The sequence below is a fragment of the Convolutriloba macropyga genome, chromosome 11 (genome assembly GCF_964194025.1).
Source record: "Convolutriloba macropyga chromosome 11, txConMacr16.3, whole genome shotgun sequence".
Lineage (NCBI taxonomy): Eukaryota > Metazoa > Xenacoelomorpha > Acoela > Convolutidae > Convolutriloba > Convolutriloba macropyga.
Window position 1 is genome coordinate 5,640,522 of NC_134478.1, and position 19,270 is coordinate 5,659,791.

Consider the following 19,270-nt stretch of genomic DNA (forward strand, 5'->3'; position numbering starts at 1 on the left):
GATAAGTTTCCTACTAGGATTTCGAATGAGATTTCTTCCAGCTTTGCCAAGTGGGAAATATGAATTAGGCACGAATTTCAGGAATCGCTGCACCGGGAGGTTGATATTTTTGCCAACAAAAAATGAGAACAGCGCTTAATGGTTAATAATGAATATTGCTGCTTCAAAACGTTGAAGCTTCAAAACCTTGAAGCATCCGCTAAGCTTTTTGTCTATACTATTTAGGCCAAATAGCATCGTGTGTTGAATAAAGAAGAATTTCAACTTTGTCAATATAATCAATTTGAAACTTAATCAATGACCAAATTATCATTTTGCTTAACCAACCTTTGCCAACTTGATCAATATTATAATTTAATTGCATTTGATGGTCGGTTATCATGACTTTGACTTTGTTGTTCTTTGTTTCTCTAACTTTATTGAGCACAGCATTAGCAGAAGATGAAGAGGTCGTCAAGTGTCCAGACAACATTCCAGAAGTTGAACTCAGTCTAGGGTAAGATAATTATATGTTCCAACAATTTCTTCAAATTCCAATACAAATTTGTTTTGTAATTCTAATCTTCCTTCCTTGTTTTGAGTGGGTTTTTGACAGTGAAATAACGGGATTTGTTCTCTAAAAGGCATACAAAAACGAAAAAACAGAAAACTCAATCATTAAAGGAAAGAAGAAAAAAATCTTTTATTTTTGAACCACCTTGTCTGAGAGACTTGAAATGATAATTGCGTTATTGATTTGTTCTCATGTTGATTAGTAGTCCAATCTAAGGAAAATTCTATTGGAGTCTTTGTTAAGATGTCACTACAATTAGTGAAATCGGCCACATGCCAAAATGTTCTCTGAAAAATTACATTTAGTAATAAGTTTAGCTGGGTTGATTATATTTGTAAAATTTGTAAGAAAAAGAAAACATTGTAACTTTAGCAAAACAACAAAAGTTGTTATCGTTGTTAACATTGCAAGATTTTTTTCAGCAGACGTTTGCTTGAATTTCAAACAGTTTTTCCTAATGATGCATATCTGAATGAATCATTAAGTTGCAAATTACACCAACACAAAAATAACTCGAATTAAATTTTTTGCAAAAAGATAAAGCGTGACATAATCTTCAACTCTAATTTTTGCTGATTTGTTATTTTTAGCTAACAATCATAACAATGATGACCGGATCTTGTGTGATACTGATAAGTAAAAATTTCAGCAATCTAGCATACAGCAGTCTTTAAGAAAAAAACAAAAAGAACTGTGAAAGTCAAATTATAACTTCGGTTTCATTTTGTCCAGTCATATGTTTGTTTGCTATTTCGAGCACGTAAACTACTCACAGCAATTTCGATCACAAATTACCGTTTGTTTTCTTTCGAACAAAATCTTTGCAATTGATTGCCTTTGCTGACCTAAAAACTTCCGTAAAAAACTGTTCTATAACGCAAAATAACTTACAAATTTCATTTTACATCTGGTAGAAGTATATCAAAAAGAGTGTTGTGAAAGTTTCAGTTTTCTTTTCAACAAAGTCGTGCTTATGTTTAGTTTAGAAAAATTTATTCAATTTGAGCTTCTCAAAGCTGATTATCAAACGAGCTTTTCCTCCCAAAAGAAAAAATAGCGAACATGAGAAAAATGTTGGAGCAAGTTGGAGCCTAGCCATTTTACAACACGATAGCAGCAACATTCTGCAAAACTACTAAACATGCAAACTTTGTTTTACCTTGTTACCAAACCTTTCCAAGATTTTCTTGTTTTCAGGCTATGTTGATTGACTAAATTTATCACAAATTTAGCAGTCAGTTATATAGAGTTAGCACGCTCATAGAGAGCAACTTGTTGTAAGTTATGCACAAGATAAGCTAGACATAGCTTAGCAGGACGCTCTTCTTGTTCAACGAATACTTGCCCACCGATATGATGCTTGGACGAACCAGAACGATCAAAAGATTTTGTTTTAAAAGATGCCCAAGTTCGAGAGCTTAAGACCAATTTTTGCAATGGTTAGCACACTAATCTTCCAAGTAAGAGATGCTTGATTGAGTTCAGTACTGGTCCTTTGTCACGGTACTGCGCTGGTTTATACCCACCTATTTTTTTGCCCAGAACCCAATCTCTGAACTTAGCCTCAAAAGAGGTTCAAAGTAGTTAGAAACTGAAATAGTAGATGCACAATTTAAGTGGGGGAGTGTTAGGATGAGAGAGAACAACTTAATAAGAACTTTGCCTAAGATAGGTATGACATAGCTTGGCAAGAAATGTTTAGGACAAAATGGTGTAATGGTTTGCACACTAGGCTCACCAGTGAGAGATGATAGTTCAAATACAGGACTGGTGAATTTGCACAAAAATTGCCACTGCTTAGACTCCTCCAGCATAAAGCGCAGGAGCTGATCTCAATTCCAATAACTCTATTGAAGAAATATGTTCTTCCGCTCTGTTAATCATAGCAAGAGCGTAGATTTCTCTAAGAAATATCATTTACGCAAAAGTGCTATTGACCTTTTTGCAACACTTTGTCCCTAAGTTTTGAATGACTGTCACTTGTCAATACTGTAACGCCCGCTTTTTCAGCTTCACTCACTCACAGAGATTATATGGTTCAGCTAATTGCACCGATCTGGTTTAAAATTATGTTGCAACTAATCTTATATTGCAGAAATCCTATTGCTTCGACAGTATCTAGCTGGGCCTTAAGGACGCTGGCATGAGATTGAAAAAAGTAATGTGTATATGGTGACGTCCGCATCATGGAGCCGAGCCATATACCCTTATCTAAAAATTACTATATTTTTTCTTTATTTTTAACTATATTTCCATTTTTTTCTACTTAAATAAAAATATATCATTTTTTGACTAAATTTACTAATTTGCTAAAATTTTATAAAAAATAATTGTAAAACCTAAATTCACCATTATTATCTCTAATACCTTTATCATCAAATGGATCTATAGCTATCTCATACTGTTCCTGATTTTCTAAATGGTGTTTATTGCTATCAATGGTATAATTGGTTACATACTTAGTTTTACCTTCATATATAGCATTAGTATAATCTTCAATTGTAATCTGTTTTTTAATAGTGGCTTTAGTTATACCTTTTAACTTTTTCTCTTCTTCTCCTTTAACTGTATTAAAACAATATGCTTTAGCTTTAAGGAAACAAGCTTCTATAATAGTATCATTAGGTATTTCATCTTTCATCTTACCTAACTCATTATTATGTAAAATATCTTTTATCTTATTCATTTCAGTTTCTATATTACTATCTAAAGGAACAGTTATGTTTATAAATATACTATCTGTATCTGTGTAATGATAACTACAATCTAATTCTTTTTCAAAGTAATCATATATGGCTTTATACATATATAGCTTAGCTTTTTCTATTATAACAAAACCTATATAATTAAATTTATCTAATTTTACATTACCTCGAGTTTTATGTACAGCTACTAATTCATTATCGAATCCCACAGCATATTTAAAACTAAAATTTTCTACTAAATTTATATACCTATCTACATCATTAACTAACTCTATATCTTGTCTATTATATACATTCTCTATTGTTTTTCCATAGAAGGCATTATTCATCAGTTTAAAGAATACATCTCCAAATTTATCACCTCTAGCTTTAGCTTCTTTTCTTTTTCGTATATTAAACTCAATATAGGGCTTCAACCATTCTCTCTTACTATTTTCTAACTTTTGCTTAATTGTAATATATTCTAATTTCAAACCATGATCTAAATACCAATCTAACATCTCTCCATCTATTACATAATCTACCTTATCTATTAATTTTAGCATTAACTTCTCATTAGGTTTATATCCTTTCTTTTTATTTACATTTTGATAATCTGTAAATTGATCTACACATGCTTTTGTTTTCTCAGTGAAGAATGGATACTTATTTGTTCTCTGTCTCAACTCATCACTATACTTAATATCAATGGTGTAGATTTAACCTGTGTTAGAGCTAGATCTAGTGTAGCCCAATTCATCTGCGAAGCCAGTTCCTGGATCACATATTTTGATTTCTCCATTAGGTAAAGCTTGCACCATAGCAGAAGCATATAATGAGTTGAAGTCTAAATATTTTAGATAATTCTCTTTCCCTGTATACTCAGGATCTATAAATTTATTCATACATTTTACATGACAATCACCTAATACTGAAGCTAACCCGTCTCTAATACCATGTTGTATTGTACCATAAATTTTAACTGTATTTTCTTTATAATACTTAAATCTAACATTAGTATATTTCAACCCACACAACCAGGTTAACCCAGTAGTAGAATATCTGTAACATGGATCTTTTTCATAGTATTCTAAACACATAGTTCTAAATTTCTCAAATACATCAACTGATAACAATACATCTGTTTTAAGATACAACATCATATAATCCTTTATTGTCTCACATTTAGTATCTTTCGAACAATCAATTGCTTGCTTATATTCTTTATCTGTAATACCACTTTGTTTTAACTTAGAATAGAATGCTTTCTTAGGTGGTAATGTTGTTTCATGTAGTTTATCTATACTATCTAACCATTCATATGGGAATATACCTTTACGTCTTTCTAAGTCGCATTTTTAATGTTATAAATTCTTCATTACTCAATGTCTTACCTATAGCATCTAAGCTAAGTGGATGGAAGAACCTAAACGTATCTAAAGCTTTAGCATAATCCATATCAATACTAACATAATTCTCATCAGTTTTAGTTAATACTTTAAGTCTAATGGGACTCTGTCCATGGTGTCTCTCACCCATCTTCTTTGCTAGTTTAGTTATCAGTAGATGATTATCATAATTAGAAGAATTAACTGCATATATAGGTACGAATGTATTCTTAGCTTGGAGGTTACATTTATTTTGAGCATATCCTCTAAATTTATCATTTAGACGATCATGATCTCTAACGATGTCTTCACCCAAGTTCTCATTACAATAATAACATCTACTAAATAACGGAGTAATAGTCTCTTCTTTCAATGGAATATTTATACTAAATAAATCTTTAAATAATTTATTATAGTGATCTAATCTATCCACAAACCAATCAACTACTTTATCACCACAGTTACAATCATAATTATCTTCTAATATATCAGGATGGTCACTTTTTATATATAAACCACAAGCAATAGGTAAGTATTTACCATCTTTTATCATGCATTCAAAATCATAACACATAGCAAATGGTACTCTGTTTTTATAATGGAACTTATCAAAATTTAGGTAATCATCTTTATGAAATGTTCTTCTACCTATATGTTTCTGTGTATTACATAAATCCAAATGTTTATTTAATGCATCTTCTGTGCTAAATGATACACAACATTTTAGACATGGATAACATTTATTATGTTTGGATGATGTTCTTAATAGGAATGATACATCTTTACATAGGAAGTAATGATTATCCCAGTATAATATGTTACATCCATTATGATCATTATGATTAATTAAAACAGGATTAATAGTTTTATTTTTATTTAGATTGAATACATTAAATAATACTTTATCGTTATTTAGTTCTTGTATTTTTTTAAGTGATTTAAATCATATGGAGGTGTAACCCCATTTGGTAATTTTATCTCATTATTATATTCCGGTTTATTATATTTACTAACTCTATTTGGATCACGTGATGCAGGATGCAGATAGGCAGTTAGACACCATAGCAAACATTTATTATCCATATTATACATATTAAGTATATATCTAGACGTGAATGGTAACTCAGTATCACATCCACCACTAGGATAAAACCTATGTATATACATTGTTCTTTTGCTAAATCTTTGCATACTCCATCCAAATTGATTCATTTCTTGTTCCTGCATTCTTGTCTCTAGTTCCCCATTCAATAAATCCAAGTCATGTGCACCATTATTTTGCCTAGTCATTAACCTAAAGGTGAATTCGTTTTCTTCTAACTTATCATCTGTAGGTTTTGTATACTTAACTACATCAAAGTTATTAAACTTAATATGCGGATGTATGTTATGCAATGACTCCAGTATACTCAAGAACTTAGGATCTTCATAATTACTACTTATTATTATTTGACTATGCTTCATGTTATGATCTAATCCTAACTCACTAACTTTATCTCTCCACTTGTTATCAACAAAATTTTTTTGTTTAACATTTTCTTTATTTTCATCTATTCCACTGTGTTCTTTTTTATTGTTATATCTAGTATTGCATACATCGCAATATCCTTCAGTTATATTAACCTTAGTTATATCCTTATATATATCTTTATCTTATATATATCCTTATATATATCCTTATCCTTATCCTTATATATCCATCGGTGAAACTGCTTCGCGGATTTACATTATCTAGATGCATCTTTGTTTTTAAATGTTGATCCACACTATATTGACTCAGAGTACTCTCACATATTACACAATCAAACTTACTCCCATTCTTTATTAATTCACCATTAACTAGTCCTTGTTTAAGTGATTGAATATGTCTGTTATAATTCTTTAGAGTTAATTCTTCATTACATTCTTCACACTTAAACTTATTTGTTTTAAGTTTTTGGATATAGACAAAATCATCAGATGAATCTGAATCTAAATCTGAGACCTTATCCTTATCAGAATCTACATCTTTATCCTTATCAGAACCTAAATCCTCATCCTCATCAGAACCTAAATCCTTATCTTTATCAGAATCTAAATCCTTATCTAAATCTGGACAATATTTTGCTTCAACCTTTCGCAATGACACACGCAAATCTTCTTCTCGTTGTTTTAATTTAGTAACCTGTTTATCATGCGACTCATTTATTTCCTCATTTATTTGATTAAACCCTCTGATTGATTCTAAAGATTTTTCTAATTCTACCTTTTGTCTTTCCTTATCTACTGGTTTGATTTCTTCCCTTGGTTTGTTTTTATTTTTTAACATTTGGACTGCCATGCTAGTAGAACTAGATGGAGCTTGTCACTGAGATTGAGCTTGCTCACTTTGAGATTGGACTTGACCTCTTCCAGTTAGAATGTCCCGTTGTTTTCCTGCACATTCATTTTTATATGCAAAATTTTAAAATAATATAACTTATATAGCTTTTCAATACTATAAAAATGATTAGTACCAAATGTGATAAATGTAAAAATAAGGCCTGGTGCTGGAGTTGTGATGAGTGCCAAAGTAAACCTTTATCATGTTTTGTCTGTAATGAAATTATAACATATAGAGAAAGACATAATCATATGAGTAAGCATTATAATGATCCAGATCAATATCCAACATGTCATAAGTGTAAAGTAAGTAAACATATCTCTCACTATAGATTCAAACATTACTTTTGTAGGATATGCTTATATCTCAATAGATATAGATTTGGTCACACTAAAGAAAGATTTAAAAAACATGCAAAGAAATATAATATCAGCGAAGCTGATTCCCAGATCAGCGAAGCTGGTTCCCAGATCAAAGTTTAGTCCTGTTAAAATGTTACTTGCGTTCCCGTTATTTATTATGATTATACTTATCATTATAATTGCTTATTGGAATTATGATAAATATTCTGATTTGAGGAAGAGATTCAAAGGATATAGGAATGTTGTACCAGAACCATTTGAAATTTAAAAAACCTAACTTTATTATTCATGGTCCATCTAATTCTGGTAAAACAACTTTTATAAAAGATTATTGTGGTTTGCATGAGACTGTTAAAGTATTCTGTATTGATGGCAGTGAGTGGAAGGGATATAATGTATATGGCATTGATGATTTAAAATTATTAGATAATTTAGATAGTTTTGCTAATAGTCTTATTATATTTGATGATATGGGAGAAAACATTAGATTACCAGCTATAGACTCATTGTATTCTAAATGTAAACATCACAATATTAATATAATATGTGTAGGTCACACTGTAAGAGATTTAAATACAAAAGCAAGAGATAACACCCCAGCTATATATATTACTTTAAATAGTTTACAACAATTATTTGAAAGAGTACAAGAGAAGTTTAAAATTGGATCTTATCTGTATAGATTTAAACATTATAACTATGGTGTAATAAATTATAATACTATTAGTGACTATTATATTGTATTAGATAAAGATAAAAAAGTTGTATATGATTCTAGAATAGGTGATATTGATATTGAGAAGTTTGTTGATTATACAGAGTTTAAGGAAAGGAATATAATATACTAAGTAATTATTTGACAGATAGAATGATAGAACCCTCACATATTAAACCAAAGGAGTTAATGTTCTATTTTGAAGAATATTTAGAATTTAAGGGAATACATAAACCAATTAATTTATAAAAAATATATACAAATATAAAAAGCGTACTTAGTGAGATACATATTGGCTACTATGCTATAGCTGGCATAGTTACTATGGTAGATTTTGGTTATTCTTACTTTCAAAAACATGGTAATAATAATGATAATAATTTTAATGGTATAGATATAATGAATATAGATAGAGCAAAAATTAGAAAATTGCAAGAATTTGACAATAGGTTATGGTTTGATTGATAAAAGCAAATGTGATCTCAATCATCCATTTAATATAGTATGTATGTTAGCTAGTTGTCTTGTAAGTATTTATGCAACTCATAATCATATTAATTCTAATCCTAAAAATGGAGATAGTATGTAGAGAGTGTAATAAAGAAATTGATACTAGTAGGGGTTATCCAGAACACGAACTAATGATTCATTATAATATTTTTCATAAAAAGTTAATGGAAAGATGTATGAAGTGCATGCAAAGAATATATAGTGGTTATTTTTTTAAAGATTGATGTATAGATAAACGTACAGGCCTTATATCATCAGTACATTATATTGACTATACCGATATTAATGATAATGATAGTAATGATAATATTGATATCAATAAAGATTTAAAATGAACTGAAAGATAATATTAAAGAAGAATTAAAAGAATATAATAGGACTAATTTAAAACAAGAGATCATTAGTGAATTAAAACTAGAGATTAAAAAAGAAATTAAAAAAGAAGTTAAAAATGAAATAGAATGAGGTGCTATAAATAATTTAAAGACTGGTGTTAATAATAAGAATCCATCCAAAGAAATAAAATCAACTAGGACTTGTTGTTTTTGCAAAACTGAAAAGAATAAAGATTGTTTTTATAAGACTGGAGGTTTATGTAAAGAGTGTTCCTCTGAAAAGGTTCAATGTCCAATGTGTAACATTTTTCTAAATAGGTCTTCCCTTAGAAAACATATGAAGAGACCACATATAAAATAGAAAGATAACTTTTAATGAAAAATTAATTATAAACCATATATTTATGAGATAAATCTCTCATTTTACCTTTCAGTTTGTTAATTACAAATTACACAGAATAACACAGAATAACAAGGACATATGTGGTCTCTTCATATGTTTTCTAAGGGAAGACCTATTTAGAAAAATGTTACACATTGGACATTGAACCTTTTCAGAGGAACACTCTTTACATAATCTTCCAGTCTTATAAAAACAATCATTATTCTTTTCAATTTTGCAAAAACAACAAGTCCTAGTTGACTTAATTTCTTTAGATGGATTCTTAATATTAACATCAGTTAATACTATTTAATTTTTATAGCACCTCCTTCTATTTCATTTTTAACTTTTTCTTTATTTCATTCTTAATCTCTAGTTTTAATTCCTTAATGATCATCTCTTGTTTTAAATTAGTCCTAATATATTCTTTTAAATCATCTTTAAAATTATCTTTCAGTTCATTTAAAACCTTATTTAAATCATCATCTTTATCATCTTTATTGATATCAATATTATCTTTATTATCATTATCATTAATATCGGTATAGTCAATATAACTATGTACTGATGATATAAGGCCTGTACGTTTATCTATACATCTATCCTTAAAATGATAACCACTATATAATCTTTGCATGCATTTCATACATCTTTCCATTAACTTTTTTTGAAAATTATTATAATGACTCATTAGTTCGTGTTCTGGATAACCACTACTAGTATCAATTTCATTATTACATTCTCTACATACTATCTCCATTTTTAGAATAAGAATTTTTATGATTATGAGTTGCATAAATACTTACAAGACAACTAGCTAACATACATACTATATTTAATGGATGATTGAGATCATAATTGCTTTTATCAATCAAACCATAACCTATTGTCAAATTCTTGCAATTTTCTAATTTTTGCTCTATCTATATTCATTATATCTATACCATTAAAATTATTATCATTATTATTACCATGTTTTTGAAAGTAAGAATAACCAAAATCTACCATAGTAACTATGCCAGCTATAGCATAGTAGCCAATATGTATCTCACTAAGTACGCTTTTTATATTTGTATATATTTTTTATAAATTAATTGGTTTATGTATTCCCTTAAATTCTAAATATTCTTCAAAATAGAACATTAACGCCTTTGATTTAATATGTGATGGTTCTATCATTCTATCTGTCAATAAATTACTTAGTATATTATATTCCTTTTCCTTAAACTCTGTATAATCAACATACTTCTCAATATCAAGATCACCTATTCTAGAATCATATACAACATTTTTATCTTTATCTAATACAATAAAATAGTCACTAATAGTATTATATTTTTTTACACCATAGTTATAATGTTTAAATCTATATAGATTAGAATCAACTTTAAACTTCTCTTGTACTCTTTCAAAGAATTGTTGTGAACTATTTAAAGTAATATATATAGCTGGGGTGTTATCTCTTGCTTTTGTATTTAAATCTGTTACAGTGTGACCTACAAATATTATACTTATATTGTGATGTCTACCTTTAGAATACAATGAGTCTATGGCTGGTAATCTAATGTTTTCTCCCATATCATCAAATATAATAAAACTATTAGCAAAACTATCTAAATTATCTAAAAATTTTAAATCATCAATGCCATATACATTATCTCCCTTCCACTCACTGCCATCAATACAGAATACATTAACAGTCTCATACAAACCACAATAGTCTTTTATAAAAGTTGTTTTACCAGAATTAGATGGACCATAAATAATAAAGTTAGGTTTTTTAATTTCCAATGGTTCTGGTACAACATTCCTATATCCTTTGAATCTCTTCCTTAAATCAAAATATTTATCATAATTCCAATAAGCAATTATAATAATAAGTATAATCATAATAAATAACGGGAACGCAATTAACATTTTAACAGGACTAAACTTTGATCTGGGAACCAGCTTCGCTGATCTGGGAACCAGCTTCGCTGATATTATATTTCTTTGCATGTTCTTTAAATCTTTCTTTAGTGTGACCAAATCTATACCCATTGAGGTATAAGCATATCCTACAAGTGTAATGTTTGAATCTATAGTGAGAGATATGTTTATTTACTTTACACTTATGACATGTTGGATATTGATCTGGATCATTATAATGCTTACTCATATGATTATGTCTTTCTCTATATGTTATAGTTTCAATACAGACAAAACATGATAAAGGTTTACTTTGGCACTCATCACAACTCCACAACCAGGCCTTATTTTTTTTATTTATCAAATTTGGTACTAATCATTTTTATAGTATTGAAAAGCTATATAAATAATATTATTTCAAAATTTTGCATATAAAAATGAATGTGCAGGAAAACAACGGGAACATTCTAACTGGAAGAGGTCAAGTCCAATCTCAAAGTGAGCAAGCTCAATCTTATGGACAAGCTCCATCTAGTTCTACTAGCATGGCAGTCCAAATGTTAAAAAACAAAAACAAACCAAGGGAAGAAATCAAACCAGTAGATAAGGAAAGACAAAAGGTAGAATTAGAAAAATCTTTAGAATCAATCAGAAGGTTTAATCAAATAAATGAGGAAATAAATGAGTCGCATGATAAACAGGTTACTAAATTAAAACAACGAGAAGAAGATTTGCGTGTGTCATTGCGAAAGGTTGAAGCAAAATATTGTCCAGATTTAGATAAGGATTTAGATTCTGATAAAGATAAGGATTTAGGTTCTGATGAGGATGAGGATTTAGGTTCTGATAAGGATAAAGATGTAGATTCTGATAAGGATAAGGTCTCAGATTTAGATTCAGATTCATCTGATGATTTTGTCTATATCCAAAAACTTAAAACAAATAAGTTTAAGTGTGAAGAATGTAATGAAGAATTAACTCTAAAGAATTATAACAGACATAAAAAGACATCACTTAAACATAAAAAGAAGGCACGACTATATAAAAGAAATAAAATTATTGAGGAAGCTAAGGATGATGGAATAAAAATTACTAATAAAGATATGGAACAAAAGTTAGATGAGCAGTATCCTGAAGAAGGATTAAAGTTTTGTGATAGCTGTGATATGTATCTTGATAATAATACCACTTATAATAAACATGTTACAACATTAAAACATAGGAACAATGTGAGACTAGTTAATGGTGAAATAACAAAGAATGGGAGTAGGTTTGATTGTGTGATATGTAAGAGTACTCTGAGTCAATATAGTGTGGATCAACATTTAAAAACAAAGATGCATCTAGATAATGTAAATCCGCGAAGCAGTTTCACCGATGGTAAAGCTAAGGATATATATATATAAGGATATAACTAAGGTTAATATAACTGAAGGATAATACAATGTATGCAATACTAGATATAACAATAAAAAAGAACACAGTGGAATAGATGAATATAGAGAAAATGTTAAACAGAAAAAACTTGTTGATAACAAGTGGAGAGATAAAGTTAGTGAGTTAGGATTAGATCACAACATGAAGCATAATCAAATAATAATAACTAGTAGTAATTATGAAGATCCTAAATTCTTGAGTATACTGGAGTCATTGCATAACATACATCTCCATTTTAAGTTTAATACCTTTGATGTAGTTAAGTATACAAAACCTACAGATGATAAGTTAGAAGAAAACGAATTCACCTTTAGGTTAATGACTAGGCAGAATAATGGTGCACATGACTTGGATTTATTGAATGGGGAACTAGCGACAAGAATGCAGGAACAAGAAGTGAATCAATCTGGATGGAGTATGCAAAGATTTATCAAAAGAACAATGTATATACATAGGTTTTATCCTAGTGGTGGATGTGATACTGAGTTACCATTCACGTCTAGATACATACTTAATTTACATAATACTGATAATAAATGTTTGCTATGGTGTCTAATTGCCTATCTGCATCCTGCATCACGTGATCCAAATAAAGTTAGTAAATATAATAAACCGGAATATATTAATGAGATAAAATTACCAAATGGTGTTACACCTCCATATGATTATTATCACTTAAAGAAAATACAAGAACTAAATAAAAATAAAGTTTTATTTAAGGTATTCAATCTAAATAAAAATAAAACTATTAATCCTATTTTAATTAATCATAATGATCATAATGGATGTAACATATTATACTGGGATAATCATTACTTCCTATGTAAAGATGTATCATTCCTATTAAGAACATCATCTAATCATAATATATGTTATCCATGTCTAAAATGTTGTGTATCATTTATAACAGAAGATGCATTAAATAAACATTTGGATTTATGTAATGCACAGAAACATATAGGTAGAAGAACATTCCATAAAGATGATTAAATAAATTTTGATAATTTCCATTATAAAAACAGAGTACCATTTGCTATGTGTTATGATTTTGAATGCATGATAAAAGGTGGTAAATACTTACCTATTGCTTGTGGTTTATATATAAAAAGTGACCATCCTGATATATTAGAAGATAAGTATGAATGTAACTGTGGTGATAAAGTAGTTGATTGGTTTGTGGATAGAGTAGATTATTATAATAAATTATTTAATGATATATTTAGTATAAATATTTCAATGAAAGAAGAGACTATTACTCCGTTATGTAGTAGATGTTATTATTGTAATGAGAACTTGGGTGAAGACATCGTTAGAGATCATGATCATCTAAATGGTAAATTTAGAGGATATGCTCACAATAAATGTAACCTCCAAGCTAAGAATTCACTCCTACCAATATATGCATTTAATTCTGCTAATTATGATAATCACCTATTTATAGCTAAACTAGCAAAGAAGATGGGTGAGAAACACCATGGACAGAGTCCCATTAGACTTAAAGTATTAACTAAAACTGATGAGAATTATATTAGTATTGATATGGGTTATGCTAAAGCTTTAGATACGTTTAGGTTCTTCCATCCACTTAGCTTAGATGCTATAGGTAAGACATTGAGTAATGAAGAATTTATAACAGTAAATAAATGTGGCCTAGAAAATCGTTAAGTTATATTCCCATATGAATGGTTTGATAGTATAGATAAACTACATGAAACAACATTACCACCTAAGGAAGCATTCTATTCTAAGTTAAAACAAAGTGGTATTACAGATAAAGAATATAAGCAAGCAATTGATTGTTGGAAAGATACTAAATGTGAGACAATAAAGGATTATATGATGATGTTGTATCTTAAAACAGATGTATTGTTATCAGTTGATGTATTTGAGAATTTTAGAACTATGTGTTTAGAATACTATGAAAAAGATCCATGTTACAGATATTCTACTACTGGGTTAACCTGGTTGTGTGGGTTGATATATACTAATGTTAGACTTAAGTCTTATAAAGAAAATACAGTTAATATTTATGATACAATACAACATTGCATTAGAGACGGGTTAGCTTCAGTATTAGGTGATTGTCATGTAAAATGTATGAATAAAATTATAGATCCTGAGTATACAGGGAAAGAGAATTATTTAAAATATTTAGACTTCAACTCATTATATGCTTCTGCTATGGTGCAAGCTTTACCTAATGGAGAAATCAAAGTATGTGATCCAGGAACTGGCTTCGCAGATGAATTGGGCTACACTAGATCTAGCTCTAACATAAGTTAAATCTACACCATTGATATTAAGTATAGTGATGAGTTGAGACAGAGAACAAATAAGTATCCATTCTTCACTGAGAAAACAAAAGCATGTGTAGATCAATTTACAGATTATCAAAATGTAAATAAAAAGAAAGGATATAAACCTAATGAGAAGTTAATGCTAAAATTAACAGATAAGATAGATTATGTAATAGATGGAGAGATGCTAGATTGATATTTAGATCATGGTTTGAAATTAGAAGATATTACAAATAAGCAAAAGTTAGAATATAGTAAGAGAGAATGGTTAAAGCCCTATACTGAGTTTAATATACGGAAAAGAAAAGAAGCTAAAGCTAAAGATGATAAATTTGGAGATGTATTCTTTAAACTGATCAATAATGCCTTCTATGGAAAAACAATAGAGAATGTATATAATAGACAAGATATAGAGTTAGTTAATGATGTAGATAGGTATATAAAAGTAGTAGAAAATATTAGTTTTAAATATGCTGTGGAATTTGATAATGAATTAGTAGCTATACATAAAACTCGAGGTAATGTAAAATTAGATAAATTTAATTATATAGGTTTTGTTATATTACAAAAAGCTAAGCTATATATGTAATAAGCCATATATGATTACTTTGAAAAAGAATTAGATTGTAGTTATCATTACACAGATACAGATGGTATATTTATAAACATAACTGTTCCTTTAGATAGTAATATAGAAACTGAAATGAATAAGATAAAAGATATTTTACATAATAATGAGTTAGGTAAGATGAAAGATGAAATACCTAATGATACTATTATAGAAGCTTGTTTCCTTAAAGCTAAAGCATATTGTTTTAAAACAGTTAAAGGAGAAGAAGAGAAAAAGTTAAAAGGTATAACTAAAGCCACTATTAAAAAACAGATTACAATTGAAGATTATACTAATGCTATATATGAAGGTAAAACTAAGTATGTAACCAATTATACCATTGATAGCAATAAACACCATTTAGAAACTAAGGAACAGTATAAGATAGCCATAGATCCATTTGATGATAAAGGTATTAGAGATAATAATGGCGAATTTAGGTTTTACAATTAATTTTTATAAAATATTAGCAAATTAGTAAATATAGTCAAAAAAATGATATATTTTTATTTAAGTAGAAAAAAATGGAAATATATTTAAAAAATAAAGAAGAAATATACTAATTTTCAGATATGGGTATATGGCTCGGCTCCATAATGCGGACGTCACCATATACACATTAGTGACAAAAAGAGGGGGAAAATAGTAGGGAAAATGGCTTGCCTTAAGGATCGGCTTAACTGAAGGAGGAGGGGGTTGGAGCCAAAAAAACTTCCCCTGAATTGCTAGAAAAACTGTCCCTCACGCACACCATGATTTTATGTCTTTAATCAGGTTCGTTGACCTGTACTCGATGAGACTCATAAAATTCTAAGACAACTGTTTAGCGACTTAATGCGCTACAGGATTTATACCTGTTTATTCAATTTTTATTGACGAAGAGTCAAACTACCAGACAAAAAAAACTATGAGAAGAGATGTCGGCAGTATAAACATTTGATCATGAAACAAGACCAGCAGGACTAATAGAAATTGCTACAATCAACCATCATAAAAGTAGCAACAGAACCAAAATTTTTTACTATCTTTGTTATTTGAGAGTAGTTAAAAACAGAGCTCCTTGGGTTGAAATTCGGTATAGGTACCGGAGCAGTTATTACCCTTGTTTCATTTTAAAAGTAGTATGACTTCATGGCAACTGAAAAGAAAAGTTTTATAAAAAAGGCTTTTTAATCAAATAAATCGTTTTCCGAATTTTGCATTTAAAGGATTAAGATCACACTAATAATGTGGTTAAAATTATGTATCTTAACAATTAGCTGCCCAGAAACCATTTCAAAAAATAGTACAAGCAGAAAACATTTTGTTTGCCAACCCCAATATTTTCGCAACGGGAAGAAAGCTGAAAATTCACAAAAGAGCTCAAAAAGAACAATCAAGAACACAAGAAATTACAGGGAACCAAAAATACGATTCATAGTAAGATTAGGTTGAAGTTCTTGCGAAGTTTCCGAAACAGCAACTTTCTATTCACGAAAATATAACCCCTAAAATTTGTCAAATCAAAGAACTAAGTTACTTAAAATGCAATTGTCCAAATAAAAGATGTATCTTTTCTTTTACTGGCAATGTCTAACTAAATAGCTGAATAATCTCATGTACTATGCATATTTGAACAGTCGGAACTGTTTCCAGGGAACCATCTCAATTTTCATAACGTAGCCATCTCAAAAAACAAGACATATTTTCCAAACTTCTGAAAATGAGTCAGCTGTTTTACAAGATTTTTAAAACTGACCGTGACTTTCGATGTGGTTTGAATTTCAAAAGCATTTGAGAAACTAAAAGTTAAGCGAGACTTCCATTCCCATTCCATAAAAAACACCATGAGGCCACTAAAGTTTTAAGAAATTGAGAAGATATTAGAAGAAATACATTTAATTTTCTTTTGTCAATGAAAAGTCCGGTTGAGTTAACAACTTATCGGTTAACTTTACGAGATTCTGACAGTTATATCAATGAAATCTAACAGTTCTAGATTTTAAAACAGATCGTCAATTTAAAACTTTCTTACGAACGTTTTCGAACTCTGAGTTCATCGTCAGGTTATAAACATTACAAAATGCTAAAATGAAAAGCCAGAAAATAGAATGCAAATCACTAAAATCAATCATTCAAGGAAATTTAAAACGAAATTTTACATATCTACAAACGTATCTACAAAACATTTACATCTGAGTAAAAATAAATTTTCGACTTGATGTAGCAGATGCATATCGACATGTTTTTTATTAAAAAACCTACATATATTGCTTTAAACTTACTTTGGTTTTGTTCAATTGTAAAGTTGAATTTTTCGTTTCTTAACGTGTCTTTCAAGTTGGATTTTCATCTCCAAACTAAGCTTTCAGTGTCAGTTCTTGTGTTCGGTATTTGTCGCGCGTGTTGATGGCTGGTTTCAATGTTCTTATATAGAGCGCCTCTAGTGTCATTAACGTAGATTGGTTGCTGCATTGGTCTAATATCTTCCACTGGAAAGCTGTTTTATCACCATTGCACTCGATTGCATGTACTCCCATCGGTGAGTCCGCCTTGGCATGCTCTGCAACCCTTGTGGTAACAGTTCTGTTCAATTACTAGAAACGCTTTTTGAACTGCTAATTTTTTTGGAGATCTCGGCAATTTAAATCGCGTTGAAGCTATTATGACAGCCAATTATTCTTCTCCCTTATAATTGGGTAAAGTGATAATACAAAAAGTTTTCCTCATTTGTTTATGCTAAAAGTTCTCTGAAACTCAGCGGAGTCATTCATGACACGCAGTGTAAAATTGTATACAATAAATGCAACTTCAGAAAGTGAATGAGCCAGCAGGTCGAAAAAAATCCGATCGATTTATAGTTTCTGCTGTCTTCCAGTATGCTTGTATGTTTCACAGTTTTGTTTTTGAAAAAATGATGACAAGCATTCTAAGACTTTCGTTAGTAATGTTGTTATGAAAGGCACTAACTGTTGTCCTTGTTCCGGCCATGTTTGCTAATGCATCATATGCTTTAGTTACTCAGGTGCTTCAGTTGCGTAATTTGCTGAATTGCTTCTCAAGCTGAATTGATTGAAAACGTTTGATTACAAAGTGGACGTGAATGCTCAATCAAGGGCAGAAGACTGTCTTGATGCGCATAATTAGAGAAAAATGTCTTTAGGTCGCGATTTCAGTAGTTGTCGTTATTCGTCAACTATGGTTAATTAAGCCGTTGACCAAATTTTTGCTGCAATTTCCCGTACTCTATTATGTTTTGCAACGGCGTCGCTTGTGCCTAGCATACGACAACATAGTCACGAATACAATTAAGGAAACTCTCCTTTATAGTCGTGAATTTCATACTCAAAACTGTGTTTTACCCTCAACCAGAATTCTATAGCGGACCAACTCAAGACTAAAAGCAGGTATGAGAGCTGCAGCTAAACATTCATTTGGTTGTGGATGGGTGAGCGATCCACGTGTAGTCTTTTCTTTTACGGAAATCTTGTCTTCTTTCAAATAAGATGAATTGTTTTGATCAAAATCTTCTTTTTTTCTTATGAATTAAAGCTTACAAATGAAGAATCGGTTTTCTCGTATAAACCTGAAAATTGTTTTCCTGTGGCAGACTGACCAGTGATATTATTTTAAAAAAATACGACGTTAATACCAAAGCCACGTAAACTGGCTCGAATTAATCCTGAGGTCATCTCACTGGTGAACTTGAAACCTGTTGAGAGGCATGCGAGCTGCCAAGAGCGCTAAA

At 29.8% G+C, this 19,270-nt stretch overlaps 1 protein-coding gene across 1 annotated transcript in view; it reads left to right on the forward strand.

The window, feature by feature from the left end:
- The first annotated feature begins 317 nt into the window (after positions 1 to 317).
- The window catches only part of LOC142349479 (uncharacterized), a 43,881-nt gene continuing 24,928 nt past the window's right edge, over positions 318 to 19,270 (forward strand). Inside the window, exon 1 of the mRNA XM_075401065.1 lies at positions 318 to 496. Coding sequence (XP_075257180.1) covers positions 381 to 496 — 116 coding nt within the window. The 5' untranslated portion in view covers positions 318 to 380. The remainder of the gene's footprint in view (positions 497 to 19,270) is intronic.